This window comes from Etheostoma spectabile, chromosome 1 (genome assembly GCF_008692095.1).
Source record: "Etheostoma spectabile isolate EspeVRDwgs_2016 chromosome 1, UIUC_Espe_1.0, whole genome shotgun sequence".
In the NCBI taxonomy this organism is placed as follows: Eukaryota; Metazoa; Chordata; class Actinopteri; order Perciformes; family Percidae; genus Etheostoma; species Etheostoma spectabile.
In genome coordinates, this window is record NC_045733.1 from 1448482 (window position 1) to 1466819 (window position 18338).

At 39.5% G+C, this 18338-nt stretch overlaps 1 protein-coding gene across 9 annotated transcripts in view; it reads right to left on the bottom strand.

The window, feature by feature from the left end:
- Positions 1 to 3431, bottom strand: part of spata17 (spermatogenesis associated 17) — a 39855-nt gene extending 36424 nt beyond the window's left edge. For 3 of the 9 annotated variants that reach the window (XR_004332744.1, XM_032521117.1, XM_032521103.1), the window contains exons 1-4: positions 3283 to 3399; positions 2838 to 2921; positions 2618 to 2707; positions 1355 to 1436 (exon numbers count right to left, since the gene is read on the bottom strand). Coding sequence is in view for 7 of the 9 variants with exons in the window: in XM_032521117.1 (XP_032377008.1) it covers positions 1355 to 1436; positions 2618 to 2707; positions 2838 to 2921; positions 3283 to 3350 (324 nt within the window). In the remaining 2 variants the exon portion in view is untranslated. Of the gene's footprint in view, positions 1 to 1354; positions 1437 to 2617; positions 2708 to 2837; positions 2922 to 3282 lie in introns of all 9 variants that reach the window. The other 6 variants (XR_004332743.1, XM_032521094.1, XM_032521149.1 and 3 more) reach the window with 3 other exon arrangements.
- Between the last annotated feature and the right edge of the window lie 14907 nt (positions 3432 to 18338).

Sequence of the window (18338 nt, forward strand, 5' to 3'; positions counted from 1 at the left end):
GCCCAGATAGGGCCAATGTAATGGGGAGGGAGGAGGGAAGGGGGCAGAAAAGGAGAAAGGGAAAGCAAAAGAGACAAGAGGAACAAGAGAAAAAGTCGGGGGAATGAAGTGAGAGAGAGAGAGAGAAAGAGAAAAAGAGAGAGAGAGAGAGGGAGAGAGAGGGGGGAGGTTAGCAGGACTTTGTATCAAGGGGAGGACGGTACTCTCTTAATACACTAACGCAGACAAGGGCCAAGAAAATCTATGGTAGTCAAGCAGCGAGCTAATGGAGATGTATGACGGCCAAACGCTCTCCTCTGGATTTCATAATCAATGACAACACTGCCAGAAGTGACAAACAAAAGGCCAGAGAATATTCAGCGGCGTTCTCAATGAGCTGTCGCACACCAAACCTGCAGGCCAACCACTGGGGGCACATTTCAGGAGCAAACGGGAGAGTCGGCCATAAAAGGGATTCATATCTCAACACGTCTTTTTTAATAATGACAGGGAAGAGAGGGAGGAGAGGAAGGGGAAGGATGACAAAGACTTGAAAAGAGGTTGTAAATTCAGCTTGATGTTTTGAGATGAGGCTTTGTGCATGACACATTACACATGATAAGGTCCGCAGTAGTGAGAGAGGAAAAAGACAGACAGTGAGAGAGAGAGCAAGAGAGAGAGATAGAGAGAGAAGAGGAAGAATAGAATCTCTCAGGGCTAATTCAAAATAGTGCGCTGTGGCAATTTTGAGTGATTCAAATTAGTGCTTGTCTGTTTCTAAATGAGACCAAACAGCCTCTTTTTAGCTCATATGTGTGTTGTGACACATCCTTCATCGTTTATTTTAACACTCCTCAACCCCACCCCTACCATCCAACCCCCCTTTTCCATTTCTTGAACGCCTCCCAAACGGCGGCTGGCAGTTATGCTTTAGCAAACAGTCAATTTACAGGCATGATAAATAGCTTGTTGTGATACGTTTACAAAACTCAATCCAGGAGAAAATTATACGTGAGAGCGCTGGGTATTGGATCCGGTATCAACAATCTGTTCAATTAAGAAGCAGTTGGAGGCAATATGCTGAAAATGAGGCCTTGTTTTACTAAAGCACACACATACACACACAAACTCCTCTACTCTTTCATTCCCTCTATTCCTCTCCACACTTTTTCTATATACATCCCAGGATGCGATATAGATGGAATTCCTTATCATATTGCATCATATTTCCTAAGTGCTAATTTCCCAATGTGTAATGAGTGAATTATATTTCTTAAGGTCAGACGCAGGGACTTAGGAATATAGCAATTGAATTCTAATGCATGCTATCATAACATAATCAATATATCTATAGCCATACCAGACGCTGGCTTACCTTCACCATTTGTCTGAAACGTGCCCTTGCTGTGAAGCCCCGCCATATCCTCTGTATAATGATTGCCTTCTTGTGCAGATGGCTGTAAAAAAAAAAGTCAATTTGAGGAGGGGATTGGACATGTAGTTTTCAGTAGTTGAAATGAAGGAAAACACTAAAAAAAGTTCAGATACACATGGAAAAAATTATGGATTTCTTAGTTTGATATTTAATTAGTCTATTTTACGCTTAGAAAGAGTACAAAAAAACATCTACTTAGAAAAGAGGGAGCTGCAACAAAATAATTAATAAAAGCTACAAACATTCACATTCCTGTATATAATACAATTTGATTAAATAAATAAAAAAATACCCTAAAATCACTGCTGCTTTAATAAACTGGGATCTAGTTTTCTAGAATTCTATTTTTTTTCCTGAAAAACAATAAGGAAAATAGCGCTTTTGTTTTCTGCATACAAATGTTAGGGTGTAAAGGTCTTCAATTAAAAGGTCAGGGCAACATTACACTTACAAACACACACTTTCACACAATTTCACACACACGCACACGCAACATTTCTACTCCTCCAGGCTTTTCGATCATGCCTGATGAGCCTTTCACCCCCTTTAGTCGGCGGCACACATTTGTATTCATCTTCAAACATACTCTAAATGCAAGTCCACTACGATTCTCTGCCTCCAATGAGGCCATCAATTTCCAAAAGGCCATTCATATGCCCAGAAAATCAATGCTTATAGCGGGGATAGCACAACCCCGGAGTTGCACTTAGGCAGCTAAAATTGTTGCTAATTATCCACTTAATGCATTGATCAATTAACTAAAGTAATCTGAATTAACCTACTGTCTGGAAGTTTGTCTGCTGACCCTGCAGAATAGCGCTGGGGTCACAGTATAGGAACAAGCACAGATATAGGGACATTCATTTTTCTGTGTGCGAAAGGAGCATGGAGTGCAAGCGACATTTATTTCTCCAGGCCATTTGCAAAGCTCTAGAAGTGGGATAATTATGAGAGTAATCTACTATTAGAGTTTCCCTTAAAATTAACTCTTAGAGCCCTGTCTGAATGTTTTTCAACCCTTGAGGGGTAAAGCAAACCTTAAATTGGTATATCAAATATTAAAGCTTATATTCTTTTTTTGCCCATGGCACATGAAAGAGTAGCCAACCAAAAATCTCTGGTTTAAAGATTCAAATTGGACTAACACACTCACATATAGTACACATACACACCATGCTTGAGGTAAGGCCGCACACACCATACCTGAGGTAAGCCCGCACCTTGGAGGCTCTGAACCAGCTCTGAATCCGGTTGGCGGCCTGGTAGTCCCTCTGTCTGTTCTCCTCAGCTTGGCTACGGCACACACAGAGACACATAAAAAATAACTCCGTGGTGTAACCTTAGCTAGCTAGCTAAATTATCCCATATGTGTACGCCCATTAATATGCCACACAAGCAATAGAAGTACAATATCTGCACTTACAAGTACGTAGCCTTTGTTGTGGGTTCTATGTGTCGTAAGTTCAGCTGTGCTTCAGATATTTTAATTGCTTTTGTCATGGCACCACTGACAATGCATAAAAGAGACAATATAACGTTATATATTTTTAAACCGCAATGAATTGGCTACCGTTAAAGAATCGTCTTTGCTATCTAAAATACCACAGAAATATCAGTTGTCTCCGTTTTTCAACAACAAACTGCTGTTTCCTGGTTAGTGTAGCGTCAAAACAATGACAGTTAGCTAGCTAGCTAACGCTTTGTACAAACATGACATCCTAGGGAAAAAAGCATGACGATAGCGCTTGTTGACATTTTGGGTTCTACGCTAATTGGTGTAATGGTTTGGCTTCAACTGCTAAACTTTTAACAACAGCCACAATGGTCTTTCATATCTTAATATAGATACCTATTCATGTGAAAAGTACCTGTTTCTGTAGAAGTATTCCTTTTTGAATTCTTCAACTTCACTTTTTATTTTCAGCTGCTCCGCCATGTTTCCTTAGGCGACAGTTTACCCGTTGTCTTGACAACACTGCAGTTGCCAATGTGGGTGGAGATCAAATCTTCTTCAAAGCTTCTAAAAAGTAGGATTTTAATCATAGACTGTATATTAATATTAAGGTTCTATGATTTTAATGAAAAGTGATTACTTTACTGACCTTTTGTAAAAAACCCAAGCCCCTGCCTTCTGCTGATATAAGCGTCCATATCTGTATATAATACTTTTATATTGGGATTTTCTGTGAGCATATGTTTAGCTTACCCAGTCAGGATGAAGTCCTAATTTGAAACATCAGCCTTTTTGTTTTTGTTTGATTGTATTTAAATAAGAAATAATGTTAATGTTTGCATTTTATTGTGAGAAAAAATCCCAGAAACGAAAATTCTTCCAAGCCTTCTCTTTTAATGCAGATTGTGGATCTGAGTATTGATCTGCAGGCTGCCTTTCTTCCATTCATCCCAACATTTCCTCCCTTTCCTGACGTTATCACCCTTCATCATACAGTTATCAGTTTGTTTTTCCCCTCTCTTCCTTTCTTATTTCCCCTCCTTGTCATTCACCCATTCCTCTTCAGCCATTTTCACCTGTCAAAATGATCACCTCAGCAGGGTGTGTGTGCACTTGTGTATCTGTGCAAGAAAAGACATCTGTCTGGCCAATGGTCAGTGGAAAAGATTGTCTGTATTACAAATTACTCCTTAGAGACAGGCAAACGGCAAATAGTGAAAGTGAATGAGCATGTGAGTATTTGTCTCCATGCTCTTTCATGTCTGTGTACTGGCTTTCCTGCTTCTCTGTGAGCCAGGCAGTGGGCTTGTTTAAGTATCTTTTTCTGTCTCTCTGTCTTTCTCTCAGACTAATTTGCTGTCTGAGGGCCACCACAGTGGTGAAGAGCAGTAGGCAGGCGTCCTAGGTAGAGTTATGGCTGGAGGGGCAAACCCATGGTGGCTCAGCCCATCCATCGAGGGGCAGCAGGAGGGCGGCCACCCTGGTAATTACTGGAGAAATGTTGTTGTGACAAGGCGGTATGAACAGCGAATGTGACTGAGAGAGATTCTGAGGGAAGTGTTGTTTTTGACAAGACTGTAAGGACAGCTGGAAGCTATTCGTCCTGCCACAAAAACCCGAAGTTTCACCCTTTGTGTTTTGCAGAAGAAACGCACAAAAAAACGTGAGACACTTATAAAAAACATCTGGTTTAAAACCCCTATCTAATGACCCCACTTCCCGACCCCGCCAGACCATCATCCTCTCCCCGGGCCCCCTACTCTTGTAAAACACCTTCCATCAAGTACCTCCCCTTTTTTTCTCTCCTTTTAATGTAGTTGCCCCCTCTCCCCCTTTTCCCTTTCCCTTTTTTTCTTTTACCCTCCTCTGTCTCGTCTCCCTCAAAAAAGGGTTTTTTTGTCAGGGTAGGGAATGATTCCGGGATCCGGATTACCTGGGGCCCCTTTTTCCCCTTGGCCCCTCCCTCCATTTTCCATACGGGGGATTTCCTTTTCATGCCTCCTCCCCCACAGTCAGAACTCTCCAACCCCCCATTCCCAGCCTTTTTCCTAATGAGGGGCCCTAGGGGGCCACTCGGTCTAAAGCCCCCACGCCCTACCAAGCGTGGAATCCTTGTGCGTGTGGTGTGTGTGGGGTGGTTGTGTGGGAAGAGAGAGACAGAAAGAGAGAGAAAAGAGACGTCCCCGCTCTACAAGCGCATTGATGAACATTATTGGTGTCGTAATATGATTATTGTGGTGCGTGTATGGGGCCGTCTGTTCGTGTCGTCGGCTGTGGTTCCTACCCGACCAGTTGGTGCGCGGATGGAAAGGGTTTCCCGGGAGCCATTCGGCCATTATTTAAAAAATCTTCCGCAGCCATTATTCCCCATCGGACGCATCCTCTCTGCCCCGGGGCACTTAAATTTAAATCCATAATGCTCTTTTTTTTTCTCTCTCCCACATGGCAGGGGAACTGGAAAAAACTTTTAGACAAAAATTTTTGGTTTTTATTTTTATCAAATCATTTCATCTGTTGTTCATTTTTTTGCGCATTTTTTTAAAGGGACATACAAATTTTTGTTTTTGTGTAAAAAAAGAAAAAATGATGACTGCATTTTCCCGAACTTTTACTATAAACCAGTTAAGAAGTGTGGTTTGTTTGTTATTTTCATAAAATAAGGAAATTTAAAAAGAAAAAAGACAAGCAAAAAAAAAAGTAAGGTTTTGATAAAAAAAAAGGGGCAAAAGTTCAAAGTTTTTAAAAATTTTTTCTTTAAACATAAATGAACCAACACAAAAAAAATTTTTCCAGTTTAGGCGTATTTTTAAAAGTTGTAAGTCTTTCGTCTAAACAGGCATCGCAAAAAAGGGAAAAAATGGGGCTGATCCCCCTTTTTTTTTGTTTTTTGGAGTCTACTTTCTGTTGGACCTGGTCAAAAACAGATCAACATTTAAAAATGTCCTGACCACGTTTTTTTTACAAACGCACAAAACAAAAAAGATCTAAACTTTTTTTGGGGGGATGTCCAATTTTTTCCACTTTGTATTTCCATCCCAAAAACTAAAATTTTTTTGCGTGCTTGAACATTTTGATTTTTTTATAGGGAGAAAATGTTAGTTAAAAAAATAAAAAAGAATACAAAAGGACTTATCTGTTACGTATTTTCCCTTTATTCCCAAAATTTTTACGTTTTTTGGAAGGGCCATGGTACCTCTTTCCCAAAACCCTTCCACTCAAGGCAACATGTAAGAAAACTAGTAACGAATTTAAAAAAATAAATGTCCCTTTTAAACTTTAAGACAAGGGTGAATACAAAAGAGGGTAGCACAATGTTTGGTAAGTGAGTTTATGTTAATAAAAAGATTCTGTCATCATCAATTTCTTTTATAGCAGAATTTATTATATTTTAGGCGTTATTTTCCCAGTTTTGTCAAATACGGTTAAAGAGAATTAAAATTCCCCATCACACGCACAGGGTCAACTCGAGAAAGTGATTAAAAGACTTTGAGTTTGAGCTGATGTCATCTATGTGACACTAAAATGTTATTGAAAAATATAGAGGGATCCTCGACACCAGAAGCCAAGGGCCTGAAAAGGCCCAACGCTACACCTGGTCTTCTCTATGCAAATTGCTCTTCAATATTTTCTATCGGGAGCTACTGTTACTTTTTACAGTGGCAAGGCTTTTAAACCAATTTGAAGCCATCTCTTTTCCCTCTCCATCCCATCTCCTCCCTCCCACCTTTCCTCATTTTCCATCCTAATATCCTACTAATGGATAAAAACTATGATTGTGCTGGTAGAGGAGAAATATCATACCTTTATTAGCTCACCTATACCCACAGAGAGGCCGGGAGAGAGAGAGAGAGAGAGAGAGAGAGAGAGAGAGAGAGAGAGAGAGAGAGAGAGAGATAATGAATTGAGCATTGTGTAAAATAGTTTAATGCAGGGGTGGTTCATCATTATTTGTGGCGGATTGCGAGCAGACAGGGGTGATCCATTAGTGTGGTCGTTTCCATCTGTGTATGCGTGTCTCATTGTGCGTATGCGTGTATGTGTGTGTGTGTGTGTGTGTGTGTCTGGATGTCCCACCCAGAAGGACATTTGCTGCTGCCGGCCCCACTGTCACAATGAGAGATACATCACCACATACACACACACAGACACACACACACACACACGCACACACACATAGGCAGTATACATGTAGCATTATTGTTCCATCATTACTTATCTCATTCTTCTTTTCAACAATTTGTCATTTTGCTGTCTGTGTTGACACACATATTCATATGGCACCATGTTTTCTATAGAGACGGTCAAGGCCAGAATTACCAACTGTTACAAACAAACAAAATGTAATTGGTTTCATCAGATCCAAATGTTGTGATGCCAAAATAGAAATAATTATTGAATTACAAAGTAAAATAATATTGTTACTGTAGTTGGGTTGCAACTGAACTCTGACTGGCTAACTTAATAATATGTCTAGCCCTCTGATACAATTTTTCTGATATAACTTAACTGCAAGGTAAGAGTGACTTATTAAAACAATGTTTAAGGAAATTAGTTAGAGTAACAATGAGAAATGGTTTAAAAAAAGATAACATCTGTAGATCAGTATCTCAGATCAAAGTTTCATTTAAAACATTTGTTTGACAAAAGTTAAATCTCTTAATCCACAGTTTGACACTATAAAGTTCAATATATGTTGTCTTTCTGACCACAATCTTGCTTTTTGCTGAATTTTTCAAATCTACAAACCTCACAAATTGTGTAACCCACAATTGTGTAACCTTCAGTTAGTCACACTTATGATATCTTCTTGTGTGTTGGATGCTCTTCCCCCAAATGTATGCAAAATTAAGAAAAGTGCACTCCTAAAATTCTGAGTGCATTTCAAATGGCAGACAAACTGCTCTTCTACAGTAGGGTGATGTGCAAATCTGCAAGATAACATAACACGTGCAGTATGTGTCAGAAACAAAGACTTTGTGAATGTGGCTGAAAGAATTTTTTTCACAATATAGTACATTACCCACTTTACAGAAAGGAGAGAAAAGAGAGCACAGCAACCAAAGATAATAGAAATACAATAAAGATAAGAATTTTTATTTGCGTGATTGCCGCATATTATGGCCATTCCTTTACCCCCACACATCCACATCCATACCTAAAATCACATCCCCATAATCCTTTCAAAATAAAACCCTCAGTGGTTTAATGGAATGTAGATTCTTTTTTCCAATTACTCAATATTGGAGAGGGAAAATAAATCATCCAGTGCATACTCTGATCATGGCAGGGTGTAGGCATGCATCTAAGGATTCCCCTTCTTCTCCCTCTTTGTAGCACTTTACCACTTACACTTCACTTGTTTTCTTTATCTGCCCCTACCCGTCCGCTATTATGCTCATGTCTTGCTCTGTTGTTCTGATTCACATCGATCTTTTGCTTGCTCGGTCTGGTTTGCATTGCTTAGTACTTGCTTTATCGTTGCTTGTATTTTGTTTTTGTTAAACTTTTTGCACAACTGTCTTGCTCTTTCCCACTATTTCTCTCTTTCTTAGTTTATTTTTCTTTCTCTCTCTCTTTTTCCCCACGGTTATTTTTTTCTTCTGCAATTATGCCAGTCTGAACACACATATACTCTGTTAGGTCTTTGTGCAGTATAACAAACCTTTAGCATGCGTGTGTATGTCCCGTCACCACAGGAACTAGTCTGTTTCTCTTTGCTCCGAGCCAATTGGTTTGACCGTGAGAGAGACAGGCTGGAGAGGTGGCCAGATCTGACAGTGAGAGTGAGTGTGTGTGTGTGTGTGTGCGTGCGTGCGTGCGTGCGTGCGTGCGTGCGTGCGTGCGTGCATGTGTGTGTGTGTGTGCGTGTGTGTGTCAGATGTCCTCTGGCATGCCTCAGAGAGCTAATCATAACCACACTGCAGAGATTAATGAAGTCAAGAGCAATCAGCCCTGACACACAAACAGGGACACACACATGCACACACACTCACATACCTGCACGCACACAGGAATGTATAGTAGTTCTGGCTCAGATGCATTGGACCTTGTTTAGCTGAGGCACTGACATGTGGAGTGACTTAATGATTAATTGAATCTCTTCTTGTGTGAACATCTACATGTGTTGCGATTGTCAAAGTTCCTCTTTGCATGCTCACTTAACTTGTGCTCAACCCCTCTGGAGAAGTTTTTTTTTATTACTGTGGAATTAATGCATGTTACACTGTATGGGGAAATGTAGAAGATCTTTACTATACAGTACAGAGTATAATGCTGGACGGATGCTAAATTGTGATGTAATATAAAAGCTGGACAGATTGATGTCTATGTTTGCTATTGTTATCCATCTCATCTAATATAATGCCTTCCCTGATTCATGATACAGTAGGTGGAGAATGGGGTTCATCTATAGAATGGATTACACATCAGTGTAGCTGTTTAACCTTCAATTCCAGATTAGTTGAATAAATGAATAAAATCTTTCGAACGAATTCAGCACCAGGTTGGATCACTTTTGAAGCAAGCTTGAGCAAGGAATTGAGTGGTTGATTTACCAATAACTCTGACTTTGTTATTGTTTCCTAGGAGTTAGTGGGAAGTTGCGCCAAAGCCAATTTTACCATGGTGGCCAAATGGTAGAATTCCACTTCCATGGTTGTAATGTGATGCCCAATGGCACAAAAAAACGTTTTCCCATAGACTTACAAGAAAGAAAGAGACATCAGTAAATATTTTTTGAGCATAAAAAAATCCCAGCAAAATGACTCACACGATGACTCGTTGCATATCAATAAATCATCTGATCCCTGATCAAGTTAACCAGAACGCTAAACCGGAAGTAGCCAGCTTAGCCGGTGGAGGTCTGGGAGTCTGTAGCGCTGATCATCCAGGTAATTTTAATTCCTTATGGAACACTGTATCCAATTCTTTTTATGCATCCATGCTCCCAACCCTCTGTCTTTCTCGTGTTAGTAGACAAAGCAGGAGAGAAAATATAGCAGTAGTTTACCAGTGGGACATTTCAATTTTCTGAAATGCCTGCTGGCTCTGCTATGTCTATCAAGCAAGATCAGACAAGACTCTGGTCAATAACAACATGTTGAGAATCTAGCATCAACTACCAGAAGCTATCGAAGACATGTTAAGCCTGTGCCTCAGGCAGGTGGTAATGGCAGTGAACTTATTTAGCTGGGGGCCACCTGCCTTTGAGTCAGGAGGGTCAAGAGGTCCCCCCTTTTTTAAGTTATGCTCCATTGAGAGGACCATCTCCTTTGGTGGACAGGCTTGGCTCTCTAGAGCTTGCCCCAGTGCAGTCTGCCAGTGTATCTTCTATTTGTATCAGTTTGCATGCTGAGATAGAGCCAGCTTCAGTTGTGTGGGTTAAGTGCTCCACATGGCCAAGACCAAAAAAATTAAGCTCAGCGCAAATTTTTTCAGGAATACTTCTAAATAACTTCAATCACCACTATCTCTTCCTAAAACTATTCATTTGTTAAGAGGCGTTCACTTTTCAGTAAACCAACTAAAATTGGCCACAAAATTCATGATCCAATCACAGCATGTCATCCTGCTTTAAACGTCTTCTCTCTTGCTATCAGCTGTCTTTTCAGGCAAACATGCAACCCTCCTCCTCCCCTTCCACCTCTGGTCATCATCAACCACGGCAACCGGAGTCCCTTTCCGGCAGACAGCTCCTTCATTCGGTTTCTGGGTTCCTTCTCCACCTTCACCAGTGTCCCGGCTCCATTGGGGGAAATATGTCTGGCTTCTCTACCCATTTAGAATACGATGGAGTCTAATCCCTAAAGACTCTGTACATTTCATATTATGCTTATGTACAATACATCTTTGCACATCTGCAACAAAGTTTCTCCTTATCGTAATATACTCGCCCAGTGTCCTGAACTCAAAGCTAACAGTAGCATACTTTTCATACTACACATAAAGATCAAACATACTTTTAATCCATGAGGAGGGATAAACTTGAAGAGCATCAAAAATGGTGTAATCCTTGGATGTTGGATGTGTCAAATACCTGTACACAATGTCATGTAAGTGTGCCTGGTCATTACAGTTAGTTTGATTTAGGATTTTTTTCATTGTGTTTATTATATGAGACAGTACATAGTGAGCTTTGGTGGTCACATGATGCTGGATTTTACATAGTCTGCACTTGACTCAGGCCATGCTTTAAATGGGAAGAACTTATTGCTAGTGACCACACTATAACACGCATCAACACACTTGCATTTGTGGTTTGCTGTGTGTGTACAAAGAACTTTGACTGGGTTTGGCCTTTGTCCATTACTGATAGATTTGTTTTTCCACTCTCATTTACCATAAAGTATTTTATAAATGTAAAGGTAGACTACTAGATTGCTCCAAATAAAACAACTAAATCATTACTTATTGTAATGTGCCTTTTAAATTTGGTTTGCAGGTAAAAAAGTCATGAAATGAAAACAAGCTGTTCCCCACAAATTGACTTCACAGTAATTTTATTGACACCACAACTTCAACTTTTAAATTGTGTTCCCCATCTTTTCTTTACGTAACTACAGAAAACTAATAGTGAACTTAGTGTTTTCAGATAACTGTAATAGAGTTATATAGTCCATTACACTCTCACTCTGCTCACTCACCTACAAAAGACTCATTCATCACAGAAGCAATCTAACTTTCAAATCAACAGAAATCAGCCCTGGCCACAGGTGACTGGCCTGGCCAAATAGCCTTTTTTGTGTGTGTGTGTGTGTGTGTGTGTGTGTGTGTGTGTGTGTGTGTGTGTGTGTGTGTGTGTGTGTGTGTGTGTGTGTGTGTGTGTGTGTACATGTGTGTACATGTGTGTGTATGCGTGTGTGTGTGTGTGTGTGTGTGTGTGTGTGTGTGCGCGTGTGTGTTTGTTTTGTTGTGGATTAGACAATTTAGATAGAGGGCATGGGTGTCCAACACAAAAGGTCCCATGATTGCACTTTGCAAAGTAGCCTACTTGTGTTGCTTTTCTTCCCATATTATATATTACTATTTTTTTATATTTGTCACATATAATGTGTTGTATTTCTTAATAATTATTTTTATTTCACAGTACAGATGAAGACCATAACAAATTAACTATATCAACCAGTATTGGTAATTAATGGATTTTTGTGATGAAATTACTGTAAGTAAATGAAGATACGTTAAAATTGTAAAATGTTGAAAATGGGACTGAAACGGACATTGCCCCTTACAGCAGCAGCAGATCATGAAAAACGTGTAGACAGTAAACAAAACAAAGGGATGCAAACCAATCAAGTCACAAAGAATGAAAGAGACAAAAACACATCGAGAGACCAAGACAAAAATAGTTTAACCATGACCTAGACAGAGCAGAAACCAAAGCAGTTGGTACTAAGGCAAACAGTACATCATTTACAGGCATTACAATACCAACTAATTGGTACCAGAGTGAATGTATAAACCTGATGATGATGGGCTTGTCTCTTCACATGTCGGAGGCAGCAGCAAAGGTCATTGAGCGCTGAGGAAGTATGAGGCTTTTAGGGAGGAGGAAAACACTAAATACTCCTAATCCCCCGTTTATTTGCCGCATGGATGGTTAAAAGCTACTCTCAGCCTCATAAAATTAAAACCAAGTGTGCACCGAACTGTAGAGAAGAGGCAGGGATATAGAACGATAGCAAGAAAAGAAGGGAAAATGACTTAGATGAGGAGGCAAGAAAAATAGTGAGATGGAGAGAGAAAGAGAGAGGGAGGCGAAGAAACTGTGAAGAAGAAAAGGGAATTGAGAAGCGGTGATGTGCAGCTCCAAAACATTCTTTAGCAAAATGAGCTGTCACCTGTACCTCCTTTTCCTGGCGATCTATGGTTCACACCGGCTGCCTTTGATTAATACATCCGACCTAAATCATCGAAAGTTCCCCTTTCCTTCTTCCCCATAAAATGCAATACACAACACAAATCAGCCCCTTAAACAGTGAAGCCGGATAACAATTGGAAAATAATGCATCTTACCTGGACCATCTCGATAAATTGTTCCTTATAACACCCTCCCTTAAACCAAAATCAATTCATGAGCCTCCCATTTTTATTAAAATCCCTAGTAATAAATCTTTCCCCAATGTTTGTTCATCTGTTTTTTGATACATTTATATCACTTTCAGTTCTGCTCCAGTGTTTCTCCTGCCTCTACAGCGTAAAATGGGAAAATCTATTTGGGGCCAATAGAATAGTTAAAGGGTTGTTATGGGTGCCTGTTCTTGTGGCGAAAATGGTTGTCAATTTGTGTGTGTATGTGTGTGTGTGTGTGTGTGTGTGTGTGTATGTGTGTGTGTGGTGTGTGTGTGTGTGTGTGTGTGTGTGTGTGTGTGTAAATTGAATCGATAAATGTGACAGTGTGGTGAGTAGATAGCACCCTTCCTCCTGGCTTTCTGATTAACCCACACCACTGAAAACCTAACAGCAATATAATAATATTAGAGGTGTGTTTGTGTGTCTGTGTGTGTGCGTGCGCGCAAGCGTACGTGCGTGTGTGTTAGTTACACGATTTCAAACTCCCTTTCAATACAAAACAAAAATAGAAGAAGGAAAAAGACAAGGATTTATTTGTAGGGTTAGTAATTTAATTAGGATAACAGAACAAGTCCATGAAGAATCAGCATTTTCTTTCCCTTTCCCTTATATTTGACTTACCCAAAATGTATCAGTATATTTTGGCTTCCATAAATTACATATGCAACCAACATCATTTTCTTAATATTAACATCATCGTCATACTCATGCAAGGTCAGAACTTCAGGTAAAGCAATACTGCTGAGTTCCTAAAGTGTAAAGTATACACTTTGCACATAGTAGGGGCTTTTCACATCAGATTATTTTCTCACTAATGTCATTGTTTTACCCTAGTTTCCATTAAAGTATATAATCAAAAGCAGGAGTTACCTAGCAGGAGATTAAGACATTTGCTTATAAAAATCCCAAACTTCAAACTTGTTGTGCTGTTGCTGTGTAATGACAGCTACATTTCATGCGCACATTTCCAATTTGAACAGTCTTAACCTGCAGTCACAAATTAGTTAATTCCGGTGAGTGAACATCGCCTGCCAAGGCAGTATTTGTGCCATGTCATCAACGGTCAAAGTTCACCAAAGTTAAAATCAGCCTGTTCTCACAGAATTCTGTGAAATTATCACAAACTGTTAACACCGCAGTACGTGGTGGTGTCACGGAATGTGTGATAAGTCCAAGTGGCCATCACGGAAAACAATGCCAATGTAAAGTCAATGAGAAGATGACGTATGGGAGATGGTAGCGAGAAGTATGAAAGCCAGAAAATCCACGTAAGGAGGTTGGTTGGGGTGGTGGATGGGTAAAACTTTGTTGTCGATTCCGTGAAACTGCCACAGAGTTTGAGTTGAGGGGCCGTTTTCCATTCATGGAATTCTGTGTGAACAGGTTGGTTAAAATCCACACAATTAGTTTTTCCTCTTGGCTTGCACAACAGGAAACAGAAGATAATTGCTAATGACATTTTTGCGTGTGTGTGAACGCAGCATGCCAGAGACTAAAAAATATGGTGACACCTGCCGTTGGCCCTGGATTGTGACATTGTGTTTCCTATACCGCAAACCTGACCCTCATTCCCTTGTTACACTCAACTTGCATGAGCAGTTGCAACACATACTCCATACAGTATAAGTAAACCCTAATATCAACCATACAAATTAACTTATGAATGGGAAACAATGAAGAATTAAACAGTTATGTGATTTCTGAAAATTTGCAAACCAACCACAGCTGCTGAGCAATACTCCTCCATTACAATAGGAAACATTTCACCATTGTGTAAATTTATGCACAAAGAAGAAAGGTGAAAAATGAAATGATGCAAGAAATGGTGAACAGGATAGAAGATTGTATGCAAGTTGTTGTACTCAGATGCTTTCCACCACTGTCTGCTGCAAGTCTTTTGGTTGTTTCAGAGGTCAATCTAAAGTTGGTGAAGCAGCTTTTAGCGCTCATTGTACTTGCTACTGGAATACTTTATATTTAAAAGATTCCATTTGATGTGTCACATTGTTAACATAATTTCAAGGCATATTGAGAGCATTCTTTTGTTTTCTATGATGTTTGATTTGCTTTTTATTTATTTATTTTCTTTTTATTTATTATTGTTAGCACATTTTCATGTCTCTGTATATGTTCTTTGCTTTTCTTCGGAGCACATTCTCCTTCCATAAAATAGAAAATGATAGATAAACTTTAAGTTTTAAGTTTTTCCTCCTTTCTCACTGTCCGGCTATTTATGAACTTTGTCTGTATTTATTTTACAACGTCTCTAATACCAATCTATCTGTTTGTGGCAGGGTAATGATGGATGATGTAAGAATTCAGACAGCAGAATACAATAGGAATACAATACAATAAGCCTCATCACCCCGCATTGTCTCATTTGTTGGGTGATCAATGAATGCTTTGCAGAGTGCTGGATCAGTCAGTGCTGAGAAATGAGAGATGTGCCGTGATTTATTCTAGGTGTTAAAAAATAATTTGTTTGGATTGATTAACGTTAATTAATTATGCTAATTGAGCAGGATGAAAACAGATGTCGAAAGTGCCCTCCTACTCATCCCTCGGTAAAACTGGTCCTTTAATTACAGATGCTATTGGTCTATCTAAAAATAACTCATAATACATGCAAATGTTTGCACACAAGTACACACGGACACAGACAGACACATGCACCCTCACCAGCATGCATGACCAACACAGAGTGCAGGACACATGGGAGATTTAGATTTAATTTGATAAACTTTTTTCAGCATTTCATTTGATGTTTTCACGACAAAAAGTACCGTACAAAGTATCACTGGTAAGACATTTGTAGTTGTCTGACCACTGCAACAAAAGAAATTTGTTTTTATTTGTTTGTTTTCATGATGTTGTTTCTTGTACCTGTGCACTGAACTTTTTACGATATACTGTACCTCTTGACTTTCCATCATCCTTCAAGCCTTCATCCAACTCTTTGTGTGTGTACTGTACCCATCTGAAACTGTGACAGGGAGGCTCATATTGTACTCATGATGCAAATTGTTAAAATTAATGTATGTTAAAGTTAATTAAGGTTAAAATTTGAGTTGAAGATTTGAGGGGAGTTGAAGAAATTATTATAATCATTGTGTGTGTTTTTGTGTGTGTGTGTGTGTGTGTGTGTGTGTGTGTGTGTGTGTGTGTGTGTGTGTGTGTGTGTGTGTGTGTGTGTGTGTGTGTGTGTGTGTGTGTGCGTGTGTGTGTGTGTGTTTGCTTGCTGTGATCAACCAGATTGAGTTGCTATCTTTCTCAACCAAACACTGTGTGTGTGTGTGTGTGTGTGTGTGTTTGTGTGTGTGTGTATTTGTGTGTGCACATGTAAGTGTGAGAGTATGTGTAAGTATCTGTGTGCTCGGATGGGGCAAGAGGCTGCGCTGAGCCGCATGGATTTGCTGCTAAAGTTTGAACAGTTTTAAATTAAAATGTATTGCCCATTCTCAATGTATTGATCTCAGGCCCAGCTGTGTCAATACGCCGCCCCAGCTATTTTTCCAATAACTTATAAAGATCTGCCAGCCAGGCATAAATTCATTACAGTTTATATTCTCTCTCTCTTTCTCCCTGTCTCTTCCATCTCTTTTCCCTCCCCTACTCTTTCTTCCGTCTCTCTTTTCCCCATCTCTCTCTTTTTCTCCTTTTACCTTTTCTTCGCTGTGTTCATTTTATTTTTCTCGTTGTCACAACCCTTATACCTCTGCTTAAGTGTGAACTCAGGAGGCTGTTTTTTGCAGCTGGTTCAGATGTGATGGTTATCGACCACCAGCACTCCCTGATGGGATTATGTTTTTGTTATGTAGCCCAAAAAGAATCCACCCAACACTTGATGAAACCCAAGGTGAAAACAGACAGTGATCATTGCTAAACAGTGATCAAAGATGGATTGTCCCATCGGTCTTTAGTGTGTCAGAATCACCTTGATTTGCTTCTTTATTCAGTAGTTGCTTTAGTTTTACTTGACTTTTTAAAATTCTATTTATTTTTCAATATCCTTTTTGATACTTTTGGCATGTAAAGAAATAATAAAGTGAGTCAATGTTACTTTTTGAATAAGCTGAAAGATTACGTTTTTATCATATTGTATAAAAGGGATATGAAAAAGTCTAAGAATTGACCTCAATTCACTGTAGAAACTGAAATTAATTTCGAAAAGTTTGCATTGTTTTACACAGTAATCCCTCCCCTAACATTTTTAGCATTTCGTTACTCCTGCCACTCTACTTTAGCCAAGATTACACTTCCTGTCGCAACACTCTTCTCTTCCTTTCCTGCAGTTCTTATCTTATCTCATGCACTTCCTCTCCCCTTTCTGTCCTTTTCTTGCAAATCTTTCCTATTCCTTTTTTCCACTTCTCTTCTCTCTTCCCACCTTCTCTTCTTCTTTCCTCCGCTCTCCTCCCTCCTCCCTCCTCCTTCCTCTACTCTTTCCATCTTCCTTCCTAATCTTCCTCCACCTCCTCTCATTGTCAATACCTATCTAATTCCACTTTAGCACCAGTAATTGGCTGATGGATAGACGCTATGGATTGGCCTCTTCCTGATGACTGCATGACATTTTTCCCCCTCCCCTACAGCTGGTAATACTAATAGAATTCCAAATCCGTGGCACTGGGATCCTGTCATGAGTAGGTCAACCGCTATGTCAAGGTCCTATTGGAAAGCCGGCATCTAACATCTTAATTTAGACTTAGCCTTTTTTCTATCTCTCTCTCTCTCTCGCTCTCTCTCTCTGTCTCTCTCTCTGCCTTGCTGGATGATCACTGTGTATTCCCATGTCCCTGTTTCTCTTGTTGTCACTTGCTATGCTATGCACCTCTGTTATGCTCTCTGCTTTGTTGATCTTCTACTGGATCATTAACTGGTCATGCACATATTTTGGCTAATTGCTTAATTTTGGACAGTTAGGACCCCTATCATTGTGCTTCAGTTAGCTGATCGTTTTGATTATTTTATTTTTTTAAAGATTTATAATGTTTAAAAAGTTTACATAAAGTTTGCTTGATATTTGGATAGAAACATAGCATATATTTTTGACGTAACAAAAATAAATCGTGTGCAGAACTTGTTTTGTAGATTTCATTCAGTTTAATGTGCAAAATCAATTTCATCCAACTGCCATATCTCCACCAGGTTTCTAAATTTAGTCACCCACCAACTCTTCATACATTTTACCAGCAAAAAATAATTACAACCAAATCATCATGCACCTCTCCTTGTCTGTTACATCGACACATCACTGATATTGAGTTCACAACAATATAGCTTTTTGGCTGCAATGTCTCTTGCACAACACAAACTATTTTATTATTTCTGGTCTAACATGCCAATGCTTTTGTCTTGTACTTTGACACCCATAAGCTGTGTCCCAAATTCATACTACAG